Below are 24,816 nucleotides of genomic sequence, written 5' to 3' on the forward strand. Positions count from 1 at the left end.
TTTTTTTTATAATTTCTATTATCTGAAATTTAAAAAAATTGAACTTTTAGCAACCTAGGAAACTAGTGGTTTGGCATAATTATTAGAATATTGATTGAAAGATAAGCAAAATAACTACCTGAGAAAGGAATCAACCCAATTGACTTGAGTTTAAAACAGATCAATTAAATTGTTTCGAATATTTAGCTTAATCATAGCCCATTTTGAACCAAAACAAATCAAATTCGATTATAATTGATTAAGATATTGAATTTGTTATATACAAATTCAATAAATCCAAACTAAACTATGATATATTATTTTTTTATTATTAATTATTATGTATGAAATTTTATGATATTACTATATAGTTTTTTATTATCTTTGTTATCATTTGATGTAAATCTCAATACAAAAATATTTATCTTTTCTGAGGAATAAAGTATATGCAAATTTTTTAACAAAATATTTTTTTTCTTTTTCACGAAAGAAAATTTTGCATATTTACATAAAAATAAATCCAATTAATTCCAAACAAACCAAATTAAATTGTTTTCGATTTTGTTTAGATTAAAACCAGTCTTTTTTAAAACCAAACCAATACTTGATTGGTTTAAATTTTATTTTCTCCCAATCGTTAATACTTCTAACTCGTCTAATGCATTGAAAGTATGAAATAATTTATTTTGAACTTTGACAAATGTTTCTCAGTAATATTATGAGTTTTGTTACTTTACCTTTAATTTCACTTCTCTTTATTTTCTTTTCAATAAAAAGCACAATCATATTTTATTTCTCACCTATTTTTTTCTCTCTATAAAAAGCAAAATTATGATAAGATTTTCATAATTTTTTCCGACTTCTCAAAATAATCAGAAATTAAAAAAATGTAAAATCTTATTAAAACGGAGATCAGAAATTATTTTAAAAATAATCAGTTTGTGACAAACGTATGCGTTAGATTGAGAAAGAGATCGCCGAGGATGTAAACTGCAAAGGCATTGCCAAAAAGAAAAAGGAATACCAAATGTCTAAACATGCAAACTTCAATCCCACGGTGGAAATTAGTCAGTGAGAGATGATATATAAACGCATATTTCAAGCTAATCTGAATCTGACATGAAACCAGAAAATATTCGTCCATCTTGAAGTTCTGTGGCAATAACTTAGAACTATCCCCAGACAACACAAATTATTTAGGCTACATTGAACTCAGAATTTCAAGAAAAGATTATTTAACCATAATGTACAAACAAAAACAATAAGCACCGAAAAAGCTGCAACAGTAAAGGATGAGTTCAACGTCTCCCAGATGCAACCGATTCAGTATTAAAGAGATACTTCACTCGTGACAGAACTGAATCATGTGCCGGATCATAAGGATGGTCTTTAGAAGGGATTTCAAGAATTGCAGGAACAGGCTTGTTATAACTATCAACCAAAAACCTTATCATATTTGCAACCTGCACAACGAAAGAAAGTCTAAGATCTTTGAAGTTTTGGAAAACATGCAGGTACAGCACGGGTTGGGGGGTAGCAGGGTCATAACCCAAGCTTACGAAACAAGTAAAAGTCAAATATGCACGAAGATGGCGAACAAAAGAAAAAAGTAAACCGAATACATTTTGAATCTAAAGCAGTATAACAGGATGGCAGAAAGAGAAAAAAAAAACAAGAAATGAAGCTAACAATTTAACCAAATGTGAAAAACCAAATGACTTGGCAACATTTAAATCCACAGTATTACTTCTGAAAAGCAGGGGAGTGATATATTGCCCCTCGGTCAGACCAGTAAAACTCAACTATTGAATGGCATTATTCATTGTGCAATTTGTTCATTAAAAACCTCATGCATGTTTGGAACCTCCTTCCAGATTTTCCTAATTCTCACGATAATAACTTTGATTACGAGGCAGAACATGAGCTAAACTACAGCTAACAGTAAATAAAAAGGCTTACAGAAATAATAAGATAAGATCATGTTTCAGGCCATATGAAGTAGGAAAACAATTGCAGATATAGTGTTAACTAACAAGCAAGCACACAACAGCCTGGACCATTTATTATAACCATGAAATATGACTTACATATTGGCTAATCAGCACAATTGCAATATCCTCCCTTGTTGTAAATTCTTTGAATGCATCCTCAATTTGTTTGACAGTTGTTTCTGAAAATCAAATCAAGATAAAACAAGAACATAAAGTAAAATCAACTTGATTTCAAACTGATCAAGCATACTTCAGAATGAGACACTTTTGACACACAAAAATGTTATTGTGTAAATCTGTAGTAACCCAAGCACTATCTGAGGTTTTAGCCGGATCAAACCAATAGTTTCTAGAATATCTACTAATAACCAGTGAGAAAATAATAAAAATAATGGACACACAATAAAGATTTCTTACGATGACAAGTGTCTAAGGATATAAAAAGTACTCTCTATCCTTTCTCATGTACCGCAGATAAGGAATATGAACTTTCATATATAGAAAACCTTGAGGCCTGTTTTCTTTTTTAAACTTGTTTTGTTTGAATTTCCTATTTTTACTAAAAATTAGGAAAATGTTATTTTTTTTTTCAAATATTTATATAGGAAAGGTGAAAACGAACCTGTACAAATCTTTATAAACAAGAAACAAAGTGAAAACAAGGTAGCATTTTACTGAAAACAGGAAATAAAGTTGTCCTTTTCAAACCAAACACATCCTTTACTTCTTCACCTCTATCCTATTAAGGAAGAGTACATCACTATTTTTATTTATGATGTCTTAAATAGAACACATACCTTAACAGGAACATAGGTATATTTTTTATTGGGTGTCACAATTTGGATGGCAACTAAAAAGGGTAAGGAGCCACTTCGTTTCCCAATGTACAAATTAACAAGAAAAAGATTGTGGTTTAGGGGATTGATACCAAGCATACACAAAGATTATAGAATAGTAGGTAAAATATAGGTCAATAGCATACTTGCATCCACAATGAGGTAATTTGTCTTCCTACGTATGTCAACATTTCCCACTCCAGCCAACAGAAACCCAACTACGGTGTCCTGTGTAAAATAAAGTAGTCATTGTAAACCTTTAGTATGTTTCAATCATTTAAATCATAAAACCAATTACAAAAAAATTACAACTATAATAGAATGGGGAACTGGTGCAGTCAGCATTTGAACATTAAAACATAATCTTGAAGAATAAAATATCTCAATAATTGGTTTCAATTTGATTGGGGCTAATTTCTTAGTAGAATGGCTGTTTATTTTTAATTATTACAGTAACTTTTAAGCAATAGGGGTATTTCAGTACTCTTCTGTTAAGGTTGTAAAGCCAAGAATCTAGTTGTGCTGAACTGTCAATGTATGGGTTTTTTGTTTGTACTCTATAGGTGTGTTTTCCCTTGTGTTTTTCTCTATTTTTGGGGTTAGATTATGTTAGTTAGTGGATGAAACTTTAATAAGTCTGACACTATTATTTAATTGATGCACTCAACTATCATATTATTAAATAGGCGATCAGCTTATATCTTACCATGGCAGCAAATAACTCTCTCTTCGTGCATCTTAGTGTAATCAATCAATCAAATGCTTGATGCCCAAGACCCTAATTGTGACACCTGGGTTAATTTCTCTTTTACCCACAATTTCTAAATCTTTTTTTTCAGTTTTTTTCAGGTTACATATTTAATTCTTTGGATGATAATAACAACCTCACTACTCCATTTTCTTTTCCAATAATTCTTGCTTGAGTTTACTCAGAGAACTTTCAAATCATAAACAGCCAAATTAGCTTCTTGCACAGAATCTAAATTCTGATAAACTTGAATCCTGAACAACCAAACTCATCACGGCTTACAACCCTTGGCTTCATATGTCCTCAGGATGCTATTAATTCAATCCACTGTTTTTATAACCCAAAATGTCTGAACCACTTAAGAAACTTTAAGCCTAACCGGACAAATCCTAAGCCTTTTTATTGTTCTGTACCGAGAAACAGAATAAAATATATTTTTAATCATCCCGCATGCAGTGGTGCTTAATCACTAACAGACTGATGGCAAAAGAGAGCTCCAAAATATTGCAACTTTCTCTAGCAGTCATAAACATACTAGCTAGGATGATTCGTAGCTATAATCCCCACAGAAACATTGCTGGATCCTAATTATAATATCATCTACTTTAAGTCTTTTAGACAACATGATCCCAACAAGACAGAAGAGAACTTCTATATTGCATAAAATACTAAACAATCGTATCTCATGAAGCAACAATCAGCATAATTCAACTGAACATACTCTAATTTCCAAGTAACAAATTAAAGTATAGGTAGTAAATTATAATTATACTCAATACTTATTTCAACTTTCACAAACTGAAATTTTAAATGTGCCCGGGAAAACCTAAAAGGCATGCATCACAAACAAGCAGTATTTGTTGTTCAGCATTCAAGAAAGCGTACAATCGCCACATTCTTACCTCATCTGCAATCATGGCAATGAGTGCTGAATTGTTGGTAGGAATTTGAACTCTGTTGGCCATTGGGTATCACTGGAGGTAAAAACAAGGGAGACAACAGACGTCAGGGTTATTAGTTAGACAGTAACCAGTATAAAGCAATAAAATTTAAATGATATTTCATTCCTAAATCAAATCATATTATCCATTCATAAGTTTTTTCAAGAAAAACTCTTCTCCGAACAATTTACCCCAATTTTTCATGGGAATCCCAAAACTAATCTCAATAGAAAATTATAATTCTAAGGCAATCTGAGTGCTTCTAAACAGTAAATAATCACAGATCTTAGACACTTTAAACGTGATCCACTAAAGTTACGGTCCCTTTAGTTGTCATTAATCGCAATTAAAAGATCTGTAAATCGAAAAAATGGAATGCGAATTGAAGCATACGTACAACAATCTAGCCTCTGTTTAAAGAGAATTTAACACAATTATGCGCTGAAATTCCTCGTAGAGGATCGAAGTAACCGATAACAGGATCTAAAGAACTAAATTCCAATTTTCACAACCCAGAGCATAGAAGAAATAGAACGCACCAGATCAGAAAACCGGCAAGGCAGAGGGCGGAGACAACGGAGGATCTCAGAGAGTACGGCGGCGCGTGGATGGAGCCAGGGAGGAGTCCGGTCTGTTATGGAGCTCCAACAATTATAGGTGCTAACAATTTCGACCTTGTTCTCTCACCTTTTTCAGCCGTTTTAATTTTCTATTTTTTTCCCTTTATCATCATGCAGTGTAATGAAAATTACAATTAAAATTAACTTTTTTAGAAAATGCTAACCTGTATCTTCGTAGTGGCACTAGACAAATCTAAAATCATTAAATATCAATTAATTTTTTATAATATAAAATTAATATTGCTTTTTTATAAATTAAAAAGGATAAATATATTGTAAAAGTAAAATCATAACAAAATAAATTTGAAGTTTAAAAGGCGGTAAATAATTTTTTTATTAATAGTTAAAATAAAAACTATTTATAATAAATAATTATAATCTTCAATAATTATAACGTTATAAAACTAATAAAAATTACTTTTTATTTTAATAATACTTATAATATCTAATTTTTAATTATATCTTTTACTTTTTATTATCGTAAAAATAATATACATGTGCATAGTTTTGTGTAAAAGATTTACTAAAATCATAATAGACACTGTAATATTCAATACTATATTTTATTGATTGATTTCTTAAATTTTATCTAAAATATTTCAGAATTTAGTAAGAGTATCTCCATATTATTGAAATATAACGCAACCTACATTCTCTCTGTATTTTCGTCACTTACATTTCATTAAATTTTTTATTTATTTATGATACTCACTGATTTTTTTTCCGTATATTTTATACGAATATTGATACTAATATATATAACACGAATACATATAACAAATGTACAGCAATAATTGTTTTTATGCCTAAAATAATTTGTTAGTCGTTATAATATAAAGTTATTTTTATTCTGATATTTTAAAGAAATTATTTGTTTTGGTATTTATAATTTATTTATTTTTTAATTTTGGTTTTTACAAACTACAATTCATTTATTTTTACTTGTATTTTGTTAGTTATAGGAGATGGACGAGTCTGTTAGTTTTTCTTTTTTAATGTTTTAAAGAAGTACAAAAACAAATAACAGTACCCTTGATTGGTAACAAAAGTTTGATTGGATGAGTAGTAAATTACTTTGGAAAAAGAGGTGAATATTAAGGATTATGTTGGAATGGAATTTAATTTATTGGAGAGAATTATATAATTCTATAAATAATTTGCAATGGTAAAATGATTTGGTATCGGTACTCGTTTTAGGAAGATAACTAATATAATTTGGTATGTACTAAGGAAGGTAAAAGTGATTGCATTACAAGTAAAAAGTAAAGCAAATAAAAATGTTTCATTATGCGTATAAAATTTCATACATTCCTTGTAATTATTGGATAGATTTTTGTCACTTAACTAAAAACAATACCATGTTCTCATGAGTTTAGAATCATGTTTAAGTTATTGCTTTCTTTCAAATTTATTCATATAATTAAAGGTTAAATATATTTTTCGTCTATATACTTTCACGTGAAATTGATTTTTGTTCCTAGTCCAAATTTTATATTTTATGAATATTTATAGTAAGAAAACTATTGGAATAAGTCTTTGATAGGTTTATTTTACGTGACTAACGAATTTTCAGTATGGATTAGGATGTTCAAATATTTTATGTTAACTCATCGCTGACGTGCATGTGTATTTGAATATGAGTACATGTTGTTCTTAATCTTGATTTAGTTGTTTTTTTTGCATGAAAATTAATTTAAAGGTGTGTTATTACGTAATTGATTAAATTAATAATGTTTACTTTAATTCGAGAAGGTCTCAATTTAATTGTTTTTTCTTGGCCTTATCAGTCATGTGGTGTTATTCACATTGTCAAGATGCTAGATTTTCTTGATTTTGTTGGTCCTGTCACAATGTCTAAGTATGACTTGGATAATTCTTTGAGTATGTGTGACATTTATGAGTCCCACCAAAAGACTTCTAGTTGGACGAGATCCAATGGTAATAAGGTTAATCAACTGGTATAAATTTTGATTATGAAGGAGGTTGAGGAGTAAGTCAAGAATGACCCACCTTGAATGTCTAAGTATGACTTGGATAATTCTTTGAGTATGTGTGACATTTATGAGCCCCACCAAAAGACTTCTAGTTGGACGAGATCCAATGGTAATAAGGTTAATCAACTGGTATAAATTTTGGTTACGAAGGAGGTTGAGGAGTAAGTCAAGAATGACCCACCTTGAAAGGAAGGTTAGAATAGGGCGGACCATGGGTTCATGTGTACTTTTCTAAATATAGTTCTTTATTCAAAGTGTGGACATTATAAAGGTTTATGGTCCTGACAATATCATAACATTTTATCACTATCAGACAAATGACAATATGTGTCATGGTTGGGTGGGGTTAGGTGATGAGTATTTTTATTTTTATTCTTGTCTAATAATAGGCATCCATGTTTTATTTCCTTTAGTTTTTTTTTTAGTTTTTTTTTTATAGTACTAGGCTAGGAGACCAAGTATGGTGGTTGTTATTAATTGGTTAACTTGGAACTTAGCTTCTTATCCCATTGACATCTTCTTACAAGAATTTTATGAGGGACTTTTTCAAGGTTTTAATGGAGAAAGGAGGTTGATCCTATTTTTATGATTGTGACAAACTCAAGTTTCCTTTTCTATTAGATTAAGAACCTTGTAAGCTATCATATTTGGTCAAGGTCGTTGATGACCAAAAAGGATCTGATGACACTATCAGTCCTAGATCAACTTTATCGAAAACTCCCTAACTAGGAATTCCTTAGTGCATATTTGTCACCTTATGTCTCTATTTTACAATATTATGTTTTTATTTTATTTTAACTTGGTTGAGTTTTTATTTATTTAAGATTTAATGGCATTCGATAACCCTTTGGGCAAGAATTACTTCAAGGAGTTTCATTTGAAGTGTTAGGCCACCACTGTTGACAAAGGAAAAATGACAGCAGAAAGCGTCCCTCGACATAGGAGGATATGGTTGTCGATCTTCATCAGCCTCAAGATTCAAAGAGGAAACACCACCAAAAGAATAAGTCTTCTTGAAAATATCTCACCAAGAAATCCTCCTCGACACGATCTCCTAAGTGGTTCCATTGAGCGCATGAGATCACAATGAGTACCTTAGCTCATGGTTTTCTCGATTGAGGTCTCCAATTATCAAAAAAATTGAGTTTTAGTTTAAGTGTTGCCTATAGGAAGATGTATCAGTTGCCCTCTTCAAAGGAATTGTTTTGATGCTTTTATGGAGTTGTATGCTCACTTCATATTTATGGGTAAGAGGATGTAGATCGAGCTAATAAAAGGTGGCACCTCTACTAAGGTAAATAAGTTGAAGAAAGAGTTGGTTGAGTGAGTCAAACAACTCGTTAAAGAAGGCCTTAAATGCCAAAACACTCTTTGGAAGAAAAAATAAAGAGCAAGATCCAAGGAATACTTAAATGATGATTGACAAGGCTAAGCTGGAAGAAAGTTGCTTATTGTTCAAGGAGAATGAGAAACAATGATTTCTCGAGATTTAAGGTCTCAAGTAGAGTTTGACTAACATGACTTTTTCTCTCTCATCATGCTAAACAAGTGTGCGGGAAAAGATCAAGAATCATCACAATGATGAATGAAACTTTGATGTTGGAAAAACCTTATGATGGTGGAGATGTCAGATGAGGTGAACAATCTCAATTGACCATTGACACCTCTTAATGGAGGTAACAATCATAGCAATGACAATGGGACATTGCAATGAACTTGGAGTAGGTTGTTCTCACTCAGTTTTTGGTGTTGCATAGCTCGTGGTAATGCAATTTAAGTCATTAATAACTTCACTATAACTTTTGAAATGATAGTAATTTGTTCATGCTTCTTTTTTATGTTTATGTGTAAAGTTCTTTATTTTTAATTGTTTTAACAAGTGTCGCATGCATTTTATAAGGTAAATTGTTTTATAATAACTTTTTTTTATTCATTTGAGTCACTTTGGGTCACTTTAGCATTATGAACCAATGTATTAATTGTAGTACTACTTTTTTTTAGAGGGACCAAGTTTCAACGAAGCATCCTAGTCCCATGTGTAAATCATTTTGGTATTTATTCTCGATAGGGGTCATATTGACTCAAATGTCCTAAGATGAGGTATTAATCATCTCAATGCTATTTCTTTGGAGATATCACATTAATTAAAGCATCCTAGATTGAAGTGTAAATTGCTTAATGTTACTTCTCCATATGTGTCAACACCCAATTTTGTTTGAATAATAATAATAATAATAAAATGTTGAAACAATATACTAGAATTGATTTAGAAAATATAAATATAAAATATATTTTAAAAGTTAAATTGAAAATTTAGAAAAAAAAACATTTTAGTAATAAAAAATATCTTTTTTATTTTGTTCAATAATTTTTTTAAAATATCAAGTTCATAGATTATACATAGATTTCAACTCTATACATAAATTATAAGTTCATCAATTTGTAGATTCATAACCTTTCTTCTTTGAAGACATCTTTTATATATAGATTTTTCTGAAAGAGTCATAGCAAATTCTTTCTAGCATTTGTGTGATAGAGAATGTCTTCTTCTTCATGTTATGTTTGTCCATGTTCATCGTAAATATGCATTACATGTTTTTCATGTAGCATTAATTTCATATATCTTCTTCAAACAACAACCTAATACTTGGCATAACTTATCAAACCTAGGTCAAATATGTTTTATCCAAACTAGATTAAAAGGTAGATTGTACAAGGCTGATGGTATATGCATAACTGACATTCCATATTTTCATAAATGTTGTTGGTATGGAGTAGTATTGGTGCATTCTTCAAAAGATATTTGATGTAGACAAATGTTTATGAGATTTTGTTGTAAGATTGATTAGATGAATAATCTCTATAATGTTGAATAAGAATTTATAATATTAGAATTGCACCATGAAAATGCTTAAGATCACGCACGTCTCTTTATCATCTATACAAGCATAAGTTTATCATATGAAGTTATGTATGCGAGGTGCTTTGTGACTCTTGTCATTAGGAGAAACATTGCATTTATCATCATTAGATGAAACATTACTCTATCATCATCAAGTGAAGAATTACATCAATCATCATAAGACGAAACATTACGTTTATCATCATTAGACGAAACATTTGCGCCTGTCATGATCTGATACAAAGACATATTCATCTTTTAACGCTTTTATACAAAGACGTTCATTTTGAGTAACTTCTAAAATCTTTATTTTTTTTAAATATAATTCTTTTACATAGAGACATTAGTTTTTATGAGAGTTATTGACAGATATAATTCCATTTAATTTCAAACATAGTTTTTAGTAAGCTAAAGTTTAAAATGTGGTCTATTTTGGTGAGTTGTTTGAGAAAAGAAATGGTAAAATATGTTTGTTGGAAATATATCACTCAAAATATATTCAAATCTTCATCACTAAATGAATCTTAGAGGATATGAAAACCTCTTAGGTTTGAATTCCCTAGTTGGTATAAATACTGAGAATTCACGACAAAGATAAAATGGACACTTCTAAAAATGTTTGACCTCAACACTAATAAACAGGACAAAAACAAAAAAATTAAAGAGATTTTTTAAGAGACAATAATACTTTACTCTTTGATGAGTTAAATTTTAGTTATTTATTTACATTTGATATATAATTTCTTTATTCATTTTGAAACACTAAGTTATGAAATATATTGTGAAAAAAATGGTGTGATTTTATTTCAAAGTGACATAATTTATTGTTTATTTTGAATATATGTATAATCTCTGGGCCAATTCTATAAAGTGCTTTATTTATAATAGTATGTTTCAGTTTGTTTATATCGTTTAACTCAGTGACATCAATGTGTGACACTTACTCATATTGTATAAGTGTCTCCTTATCATAAATTTCATTATCAATATATGCTATTATATGTTTTATGTCCATATCCTCTCTAGGTTGTTACATTTATTGTATATTATTATATTTCTTATTAAGAAATGAACATCTTAGTCATCTTAGGTATGTTTTGGAAACCCATAAAAAGAATGTTTGTATGAAAACATGAACAAAATGTTCCTTTTACATGAATAATATTATTCTTAGAATTTATTGAGTTTCAAAAGAGTTTATATGGATTAAGCAAATACTAAAACTATAAGAGAATAACCAAATCTAACCACACTCACGAAAGAAAAAAGTTTTCATGGATTGATGAGCTTTAGTAAAAGGTTTGTAAAAGACTTATGCAATGTTTGGTTCTGGGGGTGGACTGTAGTCGACGACGGATGTCGCAGTGCCACCCCCGTTTGGTTCTATAGGTGGATGTGAGTGAGAGAGAAGATGGTGAGAAAGTAGAGGGGAAGTGATGATTCTGAGGAATGAAGAGAAAAGGAGAAAGTGTGGAAAGAAAGCCACGTCAGATGTTGGTAGTTACGAATGTAACCTTATCTTTTTCACTTCTTCTTCCACGTATGTGCCTCTCATGCAACACGACAAAATGGCATGCAATTTGCACTGAACTTTACACTGTTAGAAAATGGTATTTATTACTGTTATAATTAAAAAATTATAAAAAATATTGTAGTAATTAGAATAAGCTTTAAAAATTGATAGAAGAAATATGATTTTTTAATAATAAATGTAGAAAGTTATTATTTTGTGAAAATTGAATTGTTTATAAAGAATATAATTATTTATTTAAAAATAAAATTGTCACAGAATGGAAATAAAAAATTATAATGTTTAGGGTTTTAGTTTTTTTAGATTTAACATTATTTATTACTGTTATAATTAAAAACATTATAAAAAATGTAATTAGAAATAAGTTGTAAAAAACTCATTTTTTTCACCCCAATCATAAACCTTTTGGAATTCTTTTTGAGGGTTTCGTTTTCGCTTCGCTCAATGCCGCGCGGAGCCGCTACTTCGCTCTCCAATTCCAATTCCCCTCCGCGTTCTTCACTGCATTGATTCTTCTTCCTCTTTCTCTTCTGATCAAAATAGACCGTAGGCGGTGAAAACCAAATCCTTCCCTCAAATAGGATCACCCCCATTTTAAGATTTGGGGGTTTTAGGGTTTTCTACTACAGGTCCGGCGCGGTCGACGGCGGTGACTGCAGAGGTGGTGGCTCACGTGGTGGTGCGGTGCGATCGCTATTTCGTGTGTCTTGCGGAAGTTTTTGGCGGCAACTTGTTAGCCTTTTAAAATGGCGGAGGGCTCTGCGGGTTTCCTCATTCCATGGACTTGTTTGATGGATCGAAAAGTATATCCTGATAATAAAGTATACTCTATGTCCGGTCAAAGGAAGACTTTTGCTTAGGCTTTGGGAAATACATGTGACATTCCTTTGTCCCAGCTACCTACCCCTTGTATTAAGGGTGACATGATTGTTGTCCGAATTGATGAGGTAGATTACTTGGCTGGTCTTGAGGATTGCAAAACCCATCTCCATGGTCGGGTTATTCTATCTAAGGGGGATAAACCTCTCACACACCTAGATTTAACTAAAAAGTTGCAGCCGGTGTGGAAAGCTCTTGGACCATGGAAAGCAATTCCTCTTGAAAAAGGTTTCTATGAGTTTGAGTTCGCTTCTATAGAAGACATGCGATGGGCCCTTGGGATGGGTTCGCTGAAGTTATCTCATGGTTTATTGAGATTGTTTGCCTGGACAAAAGACTTTGTCCCAGCTACCATGAAGAGTACCAAAGCTCAAACATGGGTTAGAATCTACCATTTGCCTTTGGAGTATTGGAAACCAAAGACAATATATTCCATCGTTAGAGGCCTTGGTACTCCTTTGTCTTTGGATGAGCATACTATGAGAAAGAATAGGGGTATGTTTGCTAGAGTGTTGGTGGATATTGATCTACTGTCCCATCTCTCTGATCAACTTTTAGTTGAACGTCCAGACTTTGCTTTTGTAGCTGGTGTGGAATATGAATGGCTCCCTCCATTTTGCTCTCATTGTAAGATGATTGGGCACGAGCTTGCTCAGTGTCGGGCGATCCATGACCAGGGTCGTGTTCTGGGCCTCAACATAAACCTTCTCAGAAGGCATCTTCTGATGAACGGGACAAAGGGAGGACCGTGATTCCTAAACAACGTAAAGAATATAGAAAAAAAGATCCGGAGACAAAACTCGTGGAAGGCCTCATTGATAAGTTGAAAGTTGATGAAACAGGTGGAGTGGAAGATGATTTTGCAGATATGCCTCCTCTTGAGGATGCTTCAGATCATGATAAGTCCTCACCCAAGCAGGGGTTGTCCACTCCCACTTTGGATTCACTTGTTGTTATGCAAGTTAAGGACTCAGAGTCAAATTCTAACAACTTTTATTGATGATCATCATGTGGAGGTATCTGTTCCTGTGATTGTACCATCTCCGTTGCGTACTACCTCTCCTCGGAGGGTTAAATCACATGCAGATACTAATGCACCAGTTCCTAATGTGGAGGTCTTTGCTATTGTGACTGTACTATCTCAGTCGCCTCATACCTCCCCTCGGAAGGCTAAATATCTTGGGGATGTTAAAGCAATATCGTTGGTCCTTCAAAATCAATTTTCTGCTCTTGATGGTTTGGAAACTACAGATGTGGGAGGTGATTCTCTTATTGGAGCGTCAACTATTCTGCCTACCATTGTTGGAATTAATTCTGATCATATTGAAAATCAGGTTATTTCAAAATTTTGGGCTGACTCTAATGACATGGAGGAGGATGACAGTGATAATGGGGAGGAAACAGTTCGCACTAAAAGAAAACCAGGGAGACCACCTAAGGGGACTGGTAAATCCAGGAAAACTGCTAAGGCAGTTCTCTCTACAACGTCGCAATGAAGGTCTTTTCATTTTTTTTTGGAATGTCAGAGGATTGGGAAACCACAAAACTGTGGAGATGTTGCTTAGTTTACTTAACCTACATAAACCTCAACTGGTTTTTCTTGCTGAACCCATGATGCCGTACACTAATGCTTTCGACGTCCTTTTCAAATATGTTAATATGCATTTGGTGGCTACGTCTCCTATTGTTAATAAAGTTGCTAAGCTTTGGTGTTTGTCGGTTCCTAATCTTGTCCAAAATTTCTTGGTTAATGATCAATTTATCTCTGTAACTTGTCGTTTGCAGGATAAAAGTTTTAGCTTTGCAGGTGTTTATGGTGCTAACACATACTTGTCTAGACGATTTTTATGGAGGGATCTTAGTTTCTTCATAGGGCCTTGGTGTATTCTGGGAGATTTTAAAGCTGTGCTCTCGGCGGATGACTGTAAAAGGGGGGTGGCTCCTAATCAGGTTTCTTGCAATGAATTCCTGGACTGGATTAATGCAAATGATCTTTCTTGTATGCCTTTTACTGGATCTTGTTATACTTGGTGTAACGGAAGGAGAGGGTTGCATAGAATTCACAGAAGACTGGATAGGGCTTTATGTAATGGAGTGTGTTTGGATGAATGAGAATCTTGTACTTATCAGGTTCTTGTTAAAAATTGTTCTGATCATTCCCCTATTCTTGCTAGTCTTGCTAGTAATTCTTTGCGGAAGGTTAGCAATTTTCGTTTCTTTTCGATGTGGCTTCAGGACACTTCGTGTCTAAAGCTTATTCATGATTCTTGGGCTAATCAGGTTGTTGGTTGTCCCATGTTTATCTTGCAACATAAGTTAAAAAGGTTGAAACTTGAGCTCCGAGACTGGAATAAAAATTCTTTTGGTAATGTTCATAATGGAGTTCTTCTTAAGCAGGGCATCCTTCTTGGTATTCAAAAAAGCTTAGAGACTGCTAGTTTGTCTGATAGTGACGGACTTCTCTGTCAAGAAAAGATTGCTAAGGAGGAGCTTGATCATGCTCTTCACTGTCAATATTTGTTTTGGAAAGAAAGGGCTAGGATGTCATGGTTCAAGGATGGAGATCGAAATACTGCTTTTTTCCATGCGGTGGTCAAAAGGAGAAATAATTCTAGTGGGATTCATCGTCTACGGATTGATAATGAGGTTACGGAGGATCCTAAAATCATTGAGGATCATATTTTGCACTTTTATAAAAATCTTTATGCTGAGTCTATTTCTAATGTTCTGGATACTGATAATATGGAAGATTTTATTGGTACTTATATTCCTGCGATGGTTTTCTTTAAGGAGAATATGAAGTTGATTAAATGTCCAGATTTTTCTGAAATTAAAAATGTTGTTTTTAATCTTAACGGTAATAGTGCTCCTGGTCCTGATGGTTTTGGTGGTGTTTTCTATCATTTTTGCTGGGAAATTATTGGGACAGATGTTTGCAATGCTGTTCAACAGTTTTTTAAACATAATTGGGTTCTCCCTAGAATGAACAGTAATGTGGTATCCCTTATTCCAAAGGTTCAGGGTGCTTATTCCATTAAAGATTACAGGCCAATTGATGTTGCTAATTTCAAGTTTAAGATTATTTCCAAGATACTGGCGGATAGGCTTGCACTTGTGGCTGCTAGAATCATTTCTCCTAATCAATATGGATTTGTGCAGGGTAGACAAATTCAGGATTGCATTGGTATTGCTTCTGAAGCTATTAACATGCTTTCTAAAAAGGTTAGAGGAGGTAATGTGGCTTACAAAGTTGATATTCATAAAGCTTTTGACACTCTGAGTTGGAAGTTTTTATTATTAGTTTTAAAACGCTTTGGTTTTCACCCCTCATTTGTCGGTTGGATTAGTACAATTCTCTGTTCAGCTATGCTTTCTATAAGAATAAGTGGTAGTTTGGTGGGTTTTTTTCCTTGCAGTCGAGGGGTAAGACAAGGTGATCCATTGTCTCCTTTACTTTTCTGTCTTGCAGAGGAAGTTCTTAGTAGAGGTCTCTCTAAGCTTGTGAATGATAAGAAGATTTTAAATATGGCCAGTCCGCAAGGTTATCTCACTCCCTCTCATATTTTGTATGCTGATGACATATTTATTTTTTGTAGGGGGGATATTAAATCCCTTAGAAATTTGAGTTCTTTTCTTAAAATATATGGTGATTTTTCTGGTCAATATATTAATAACTCTAAAAGTAGTTTCTTCACCATGGATAATTCTCCAAGATTTGTCACCAAAATTCAAAATATTCTTTCCTGTAGTCATGGTTGTTTGTCTTTCAATTATTTAGGAGTGCCTATCTTTGTTGGTGCTCCAAAGTGTCGGTTTTTTCAACCTTTGGCTGATAAAGTTAAATTGAAGCTAGCATCTTGGAAAGGTAAATCTCTTAGCATGATGGGTCGAATTCAGCTGGTCAATACAATGATTACTGGATCTCTAGCTTATAGTTTTAATATGTATAAGTGGCATGTTTCACTTATTAAGCAAGTTGAGCAGCGGTGTCAGAATTTTATTTGGACTGGTGATATTCTGAAAAAAGGTATTGCTACCGTTAATTGGGGGAAAATTTGTTCACCTCTTGAGGATGGAGGCTTGAATATCATTAATCTTCATCATGAAAATAATGCATATCTTCTTAAGCTTGCTTGGAACTTTGCTTATAGCGACAAACCTTGGTCTTTACTCTTGAAAGCCAGGGTTCTTAAATCAAAATATGAATTTAGAACGGTTTATAGATCTTCCTCTCTCTGGCCTGGAATTAAGCAATTTTATTCTACCATACTTGACTATACTTCTTGGACTGTTGGTACAGGTTCTTTTATTAATTTCTGGAATGATAAATGGTGCTCTACTACTTCTTTAGCAAATATTGCAGGGTTATCTGATGGTGTTAGCATTCCGGATACAGTCTCTCAATTTTGGACAGGTTGTGATTGGAATATTCCCTTCTCTTTACAGCAGATGCCTCATTTTTTTAATCATATCATGATTAGAGAGGATCAGGATATTCCTAATTGGATTCTAAATGAGTCTGGTCGTTTCACTCTTAAATCGGCTAGGACTTTTTTCTTGGAACCAAGAGTTCCAGGTGGTTGGGGTAAATTCATTTGGTCTTCATCTATTCCGCCTTCCAAAACTCTAGTACTCTGGAAAAATTTTCATGGGCGACTTCCTACAGATCAACATATTCAGAATAAGGGTTTGCATATATGTTCTATGTGTTCGCTTTGTGAAAAGCAAGAGGAATCTATTCAACATCTATTTTTTGAATGTTCTAACGCATTGCATATTTGGAGTTGGGTACGACAAATTTTTCTTACTTCTCATTTCTCTAATAAGGATGATCTACTTTCTTTTATTAAGAGTGATGGTAGTCCTTTGGTTAAATTGATTAAGCTTGCGGTGATAACCTTTTCTATATGGATGATATGGCGTATGAGGAATTATGCTAAATTTCAGGATAAGATTGGGGTTTCTAAGGCTATTTTGATAATTAAATATTTAACTTGTCTAGTGGGAAATTCGTCTAAAGCTTCAATGAAGAATGATATGTTGGACTTCAACGTGATTAAGTTTTTCGGTATTAAGACTCGTAGTGGTAAAGTTCTTCGTCCTCTTCCTATTAGATGGGAATTTCCTTCACTAGGTTGGGTCAAAATTAATATTGATGGGGCTGCTACGGAGTATCCTGGTCTTGCTACTTGTGGAGGTATTTTTTCGTGGGAGTATGGGAGAACTTATTGGTGTTTTTTCAGCGTTTCTTGAAGTTCAAACTGCTTTGGTTGCTGAGTTTTATGGAGTTATACATGCTATGGAGGAAGCTCAAAAAATGGGACTTACTAATGTCTGGCTTGAATGTGATTATGCCTTGGTTTGTGCTGCGTTTACTGCTAGGACTAATGTTCCGTGGATGCTTTAGAATCGATGGAATACTTGTCTTAATTTTTGTGAGACAATCAGGTTTAGGATAACTCATTTTTCGTGAAGGGAATGCGTGTGTTGATAAGTTGGCTAATTTAGGATTTATTCATAGAGAATCATTTCATTGGTATAATAAACTCTCAGCTAGTTTGTTCTTAGAATTCTTTATGAATAGGTATAATCTACCTATGTATCGTTTGTGTTAACATATGGATTTTGGTCCAGTTCCCCCATATTTTTGTATTTTCTTTCTTTTTTCTTTTTTTAATAATATTTTTTTTTTCATGTGATGGCAGATGATTGTTGTTACTTGAGGTGTCAGCTTAGCTGAGATGTCAAGTAGCATAGTGATGCCTAACACGAAAACTTTATAAAAAAAAAAAGAAGAAATAAGATGTAAAAATTTAGAGAAGAAATAAGATTTTTTAATAATAAACGTAGAAAGTTATTATTTTGTAAAAATTGAATTATTTATAAAAAATAGAATTTAGACATAATGGAAATAAAAAATGATAATGTTTAGGGTTTATTTTTATTTAACCGTATTTATTACTGTTATAATTAAAAACATTATAAAAAATATTGTAATAATTAGAATAAGCTTTAAAAATTTAGAGAAGAAATATGATTTTTTAATAATAAATGGAGAAAGTTATTATTTTGTGAAAATTGAATTGTTTATAAAGAATATAATTATTTGTTTAAAAATAAAATTGTCACATAATGGAAATAAAAAATTATAATGTTTAGGGTTTTAGTTTTTTTTTTAGATTTAACATTATTTATTACTATTATAATTAAAAACATTAAAATATGATTTTTTAATAATAAATGTAGATAGTTATTAAAATTATCTACAAACAAAAATTTAACTAATACAATTTTTTTCAATTAATAAAATTAAAAATTAAGAAATCATATTTCATTTCTATATTCAAATTTTTAATTCATTTCAATTTTATATTATTTTTTAAGTTATAATTGAAACTTACAATTATTTTAATTATCAAAATTATGTACAAAATTAATAATATTTTTTATTATTTTTTTACATCCATGGACAAAAAGTATATTTTATTATTATATATAACATAATATAATAGAAATTAAATAATATAATACTAATTATTTTAATTAACTTAAATATTTTTTAAATTAATTAATATTTCATTTTCCTATTTATTTATATACAAGGGTAAATTTGTAATCTTATAATTTACACTATTCAAAATATATTAAAATATTCATACAACTATCACATTATGCACACTTTTCAATAAACTTTCTTCACACATCCATTCTAACATCTCCCAATCCAAACACCCTCAACTTTCTCCACACTTTCTTCACATTTCCACTCTCTCACACACTCAACTTTTCACTCACTCACAACCTCTAATCCAAACAAAACCTTAATGTCATTACTTCTCTTTTTACTAAAATTATTAAAAAATATGTTGGATTTAAATGGGGTTGAGGAGAAATATAATGTTTTCAAACAACTTAAAGATCTTTTAATCCATGCTCCTAACTTATCTTTACCCAATTTCCAAAATTGTTTTGAAATTGAATGTGATGTAAGTAACACGAGCATAAATTTAATGTTGTTACAAGAAGAGCATCCTATTGCATGCATTAGATTAAAATTAAAGAAAATACCTTATGATAAAGAAGCGTACTTCCCTGTCAAAAAATTGAAAACTTGGCAATACTATGTTTTAACAAAGGAATTTATGATAGGGATGGCAATGCGGGCTAACTTGCCTCGCATAGGCATCTCACGTAGAATATACAAGTTGATTTTACTGACCCGTCCTACATAAGTTTTGGCCCGCGAGCATGCAGGCTAGCCCGTATAAAAAATACTTTTATTTTAAAAATTAATTAAAAATAAATTATTAAATATAAATTTTGAATACTTTTTTTTATTTAGATGAATTATGGAAATGATCTCAAAATATTATTCTCACTATACATGCGTAATAAGATATGAGTAAAATTTTTGGAATGTGAAATTTAGAAACTTCTAGGGTTATAAATTTGGAAGTTAAAATTTGTGTTTTGGATGGTACAATATTCCACATTACATAATCCAAAATAATTTTTTTTATTCTAGATTGTAGAGTTTGGGATGAATAATTTTAGAACTTTTTAGAACATGAGACTGCATGAAGAAAATATGGGGGTACAAAAAGAAATTTCTAGATTTTTAAGTTATGTGCATTATGCGAGCTAGCCCGCCTCGCCCCGCACTTGGCTCGCACGAGCTATGAGTTATGCGGGATGGATCTAAGTGGACCAGCAGGTTGAATTAGGCAATCCGTCACGCTTTTTTCTCAACGAGTCGCGGGTCGACCTACATGACTCATCCCACTTTGTTATCCCTAATTTATGATACACAGTAATCATGAGTACCTAAATTTTTTGAAAATTTAAGGAAAACTAATAAGAGACATGAAAATTAATTTAATTCATTGAGAAATTCTATTATATAATTAAACACATGAAAGGTAAAACAATCCTAATGACATATGCATTGTCTAGAAGACAAACATTACTCACTATGCTTGAAACCAAGCTTGTGGGGTTTGAATATATAAAAATAATTGTATAATGAAAATGATAAATTTAATATATAATTTACAAAGAGTGTTCTCAAAGATTAAAAAATGATACTCTTAGCATAAAATATCATTTTTAGGAATAAATCTCCATGTATACCTAAGAGCTCCTTAGGTGAATCCCTCATTAAAGAGGTACATGATGGTATGAGACAATTTGAAGAAGCTCCAAGACATTATAGATTCTAAATGAACATGACCAAACACGAGGCTTATTATCTCATGATTTTTTGAAAAAATTTTAACTTGTAAAAAGGTCAAAGTTAAGCATAATGTTTCATAAACTTTGTTATTGAATGGTAGATAAAGTAGCTAATTAGATACAAATTAAAAATTATTTATTATTAATAAAAACTAAATATTAATAATTAATCTCTAAACTAATATCTAATTTAATTAATATAATAACTAATTATTTGTAATTATTAAAATTAGCTTTTATTTAATGTGTCACTCGTACCTCGTTGATGTATACTTTTTTTTCTCATTAGAATCCACCATCCACTTCATAAAATTTAAATCACCTTATTAATAACTTGTCTAAATCCGTCATAGTTTATAGTAAAAACACTTAATAATTATATTGAAATAGAAGACATTATATTTTTTATATTTTTTATATTTTTTTCACTTAATTAAATGTTAGAACGTCATTAGGAGGTAAAACTACATTCACATTTTACTCATACCTCATTAACATCAAGCCTCTCATTTTCAAAATTCAACAAATTTATTTTTATTTGAGGTTTAATCAGTTTCATCAAGTGAACTGATAAATATGTATGTAAATATTTTTACGTGAATTATTAAAGTAAAGTGAAAATAATTTTATTTTTTCGTTTACAATTATCATTTTTTATGTGAATCATTAAATTAAAATTAAAGTGAAAATAATTTGTTTTTCAACATGTTTTTACGATTATGATTTTTAGTAGAAAAGTTTTTTATGATATCATTACTAAAATTTGAGTAATTTTAGTACACCACATTTTGGTATATCAACTATTTAATAAAAATTGTTTTAATTAAGTGACGATGGGAGGAAAGTTAACTTTAACAATATTTTACTATGTCTAATCATAGTTAAATTTTTTATGATGAATTTTATCTCAATGAGCTTTATGGTAAAAAGTCTTAATTAAAACTAAAACATTTTCTTACAACTGAAATTATACCTAAATTCATCTTTTTAGTTCGTGTATAGAGAAATAAGAAGTAAACATATAACATATTCACCCTTAAGGCAACCCACAACATTACACTAACATCAAGGAGTAATATTATCACATTTTTTTTTTATTGATTATAACATATATTAGTTTGTGGTATAAATTTTATATATTTTCTTTAACGATTTAATGATATATTTTATCACTAACTTCTTCACTTCATAAAAACGATTAGAACTTAAACAAAAGTAAATGTATTATAGAAAGACCATATAATATTTTGCTACGGTATTGAAACAAAAATCATCAAAACCTTTTAAATGAAATAAATATATTACTCAAAATAAAGAACTAAAAAAAAGAGAAGAATTTGACCCAAATTTAATATTAATAAAGTTAGCCAACTTTTTTAAATTTCCTATAAATTAAATAAATGGTAAGCTGCATTAAAAAAACGTGTCCGCGATAAATCCTGTCTATTAAAACACCTACCGCCACCATTCACTCACCTACCTCCCACCCACCCCACCAGTGGAGTCCCACAATTATAGTTATTATTTTAATCTTTCAATAACAAATCGTTTTTTTATTATAAAATTTAGATTTAATTCAATTTTAAGTGCATCATAAATTTAACTCACGGAAGCTCTCTATTAATATTTTTTTATATAAAATACTTTAAATTTTTATATTTTGAATTAAGTATATGCTATTTAATTTTTCTGTTAAACTAACATCTTAACCTATCATCATTTTAATTATCTTAAGATAAGATATTAATAAATATGAATTTTTATAATGAATATAAATTTATTAATGTTTTTCTTGAAAATATGTTAATAACAAAAGTGATCATGTCATTACTTAGAAATGATAAAAAAACCTATAAACAATTTTTTTCTTAAAAATAATAAAAGTAATTTATTTTTTTATATTAATCACAAAATTTTATATTGCTAAACACGTAAAAATAAATACATAAATAAGATAATAAAATAAAATAAATAAAATTAAACTAATAGAAAAAATAAACAATTCAATTAAAAAATAAAATTTCAAATAATTAATAAAAACAATTGATATTCAATTCAAAATACAAAATTCGAACTCAATTAATACTAAAACAGGACTCAAATCTATGAATTAAAACTTAATTAGTATAAAATTTATAAATAAAATTCACTTTTAATCAAACAAAATATAAAAAAAATAACTTATGTTAAAACCCCAGACAAACAAAGTCACCTTCTTCTTCCTTAGCATCATTCTCTCCGCTCCACCCACTGTGTAAACCCTAATTCCACGATGTTGACCTCTGCATCTTCCTCCATCTTCTCCTTCACCCCTCACCTAAAGCCCTCACATTCCTCTCGCTTCACCGTCCGGGCTCACGCCAAATCCCCCACTTTCCCCAACCTCAAAGCCCTCGCCGGCGCCGCAGTGTTCGCCGCTGTCGCGCTCCAGTTCCCCTCCGCACGCGCCTCTCCTCCTCCTCCTCCACCTCTCCAAACCGAACAACGCCTTGAAGAATCCCACTCGCCGCTCTCAGACATCCTCGAAACGAACGCCGAGGCCCTCGCCGCTCTCAAGTCCCTCCTCCAGCAGAAGCTCGAGCTCGGCGAGGACGACGAGGCTCTCGCCATCCTCAAGCGCCTAATCGCCGCGCAGCCGGACGCCGTCGACTGGAAGTTCCTTGCAGCGCGCCTCACCTCTGAGACCGGCGACGCCGACGCCGCGCGCGCGTACTACGAGGAAGTTCTGGCGGCGAACCCGCTATCGTTCGAGGCACTGTTCGAGAACGCACTGCTGATGGACCGGTCAGGGGAAGGGGAGGCAGCTATGCGGCGGCTGGAGGAGGCACTGCGCGTGGCCGAGGAGGACAACATGAAGAAGGAGGCGAGGGACGTGAGGCTCATCATGGCGCAGATAATGTTTCTGCAGAAGAATGTGGATGAAGCGTTAGGGATTTATGATCAGCTCACGAAGGAGGATTCGAGGGATTTCAGACCTTACTTTTGCAGAGGCATGATTTATAGCTTGCTCGATAGGAACGACGAGGCGAAGGAGCAGTTTGCAAAATACAGAGAGTTGAGTCCCAAGAAATTTGAGGTGGATGGGTATTTGAGAACCCCTTTGTCAAGGATGAAGCTTTTTAGCACCGATGAGAGCTGAAAAATAGTCAGTGATAATAATAGTAGCAATAAACTTGCGGCAACTGGAATAATAAGGATGGTAAACCGAGTTGAATTCTTTTGCTTTAGCTATGCTGTATTGCTTGCTATGCCACTGTTGAATGATGGGTGGGTGTAAAACTTTGTATTTTTAGACTAAATCATAGAGAAATAAGGATTATTATTTTTGAATTTGGTTGCTGTTGGAACTGATGAACTCGACCAAGCAGGCTTGGCTGTAACAGTAATGTCATATTAGCTCTGCTATGATTGGATTATTGTAGTATAGCAGCAGCTATTACTATTTTCAGATATTTATCAAGTTATCGATCTATTTAGACTATTGCATACCAAATGTTTGGTTTTGTGTCTTTTAAGGGATGGTTACCTTTACATTGATTTGGTGTTTCTGGAAGCTCAAAGGACTAGTTTTACCGTCCAACAAAGATTCCAGCCACTATACGTACACTTCAGATTGGATTCCAAACACACTTGGGTTTGCTTCTACGCTTATAAGAGTGAGTCACACATGGTGGGTTATTATTTTAACTAGAGAATGAGTTTGGAATCAAATGAGTTCAATTTATCGTGTTTTGAATTTTGCATTCGTTTTCGGATGTGAAAATAAAAATTATTCAAGTAGTTTTAGTTTGAATGTGATTATTAATCGGTGTGTATCTTGATTTAAATTGGAATTAAGTATGCACGGCACGTTTATAGGCGAAATGTTGTATTCACGCCTTTTCATGGTTGGACACAGGTTCAATCAAGCTCGTGTGTAGAAATTTATCTAACACGGATGCATACACTCGAAATCACTTCAAACAAAGGAACTACGCAAAAGGTTAGACTGAAGTTTTTTAAAAGCAACAATGTTATTTCTTTTGAAAAAATGTTGTTTGTCTTGGAAAAAATTTCAGTTATACGAACATGTCATTAATACTGTGTTTGAATTCAAGGGAGTACACTTCTCTGGGATGAAAAAGCGAATATGGCACAGGTTTGGATCAAGTTTGAGAAACTGT

General features: G+C 31.9%; 3 protein-coding genes across 3 annotated transcripts; 2 read left to right on the forward strand and 1 right to left on the reverse strand.

The window, feature by feature from the left end:
* Positions 1 to 1,043: 1,043 nt before the first annotated feature.
* Positions 1,044 to 5,294, reverse strand: LOC137811675 (V-type proton ATPase subunit F). The gene is made up of 5 exons (XM_068613498.1): positions 5,035 to 5,294; positions 4,457 to 4,528; positions 2,953 to 3,034; positions 2,067 to 2,149; positions 1,044 to 1,442 (listed from the first exon to the last, which is right to left on the reverse strand). The coding sequence occupies exons 2-5, from the start codon at positions 4,517 to 4,519 to the stop codon at positions 1,278 to 1,280; spliced, it is 393 nt and encodes a 130-aa protein (XP_068469599.1). The 5' UTR covers positions 4,520 to 4,528; positions 5,035 to 5,294; the 3' UTR covers positions 1,044 to 1,277.
* A 7,171-nt stretch (positions 5,295 to 12,465) lies between these two features.
* Positions 12,466 to 13,173, forward strand: LOC137809404 (uncharacterized). Its single transcript, XM_068610523.1, has one exon. It carries the CDS (start codon positions 12,466 to 12,468, stop codon positions 13,171 to 13,173), a length of 708 nt encoding a protein of 235 aa, XP_068466624.1.
* A 9,655-nt stretch (positions 13,174 to 22,828) lies between these two features.
* Positions 22,829 to 24,146, forward strand: LOC137811676 (protein SLOW GREEN 1, chloroplastic-like). Its single transcript, XM_068613499.1, has one exon. The coding sequence runs from the start codon at positions 22,926 to 22,928 to the stop codon at positions 23,790 to 23,792; it is 867 nt and encodes a 288-aa protein (XP_068469600.1). The 5' UTR covers positions 22,829 to 22,925; the 3' UTR covers positions 23,793 to 24,146.
* Positions 24,147 to 24,816: the final 670 nt, after the last annotated feature.

The sequence above is a fragment of the Phaseolus vulgaris genome, chromosome 2 (genome assembly GCF_000499845.2).
Source record: "Phaseolus vulgaris cultivar G19833 chromosome 2, P. vulgaris v2.0, whole genome shotgun sequence".
Taxonomy (NCBI): domain Eukaryota; kingdom Viridiplantae; phylum Streptophyta; class Magnoliopsida; order Fabales; family Fabaceae; genus Phaseolus; species Phaseolus vulgaris.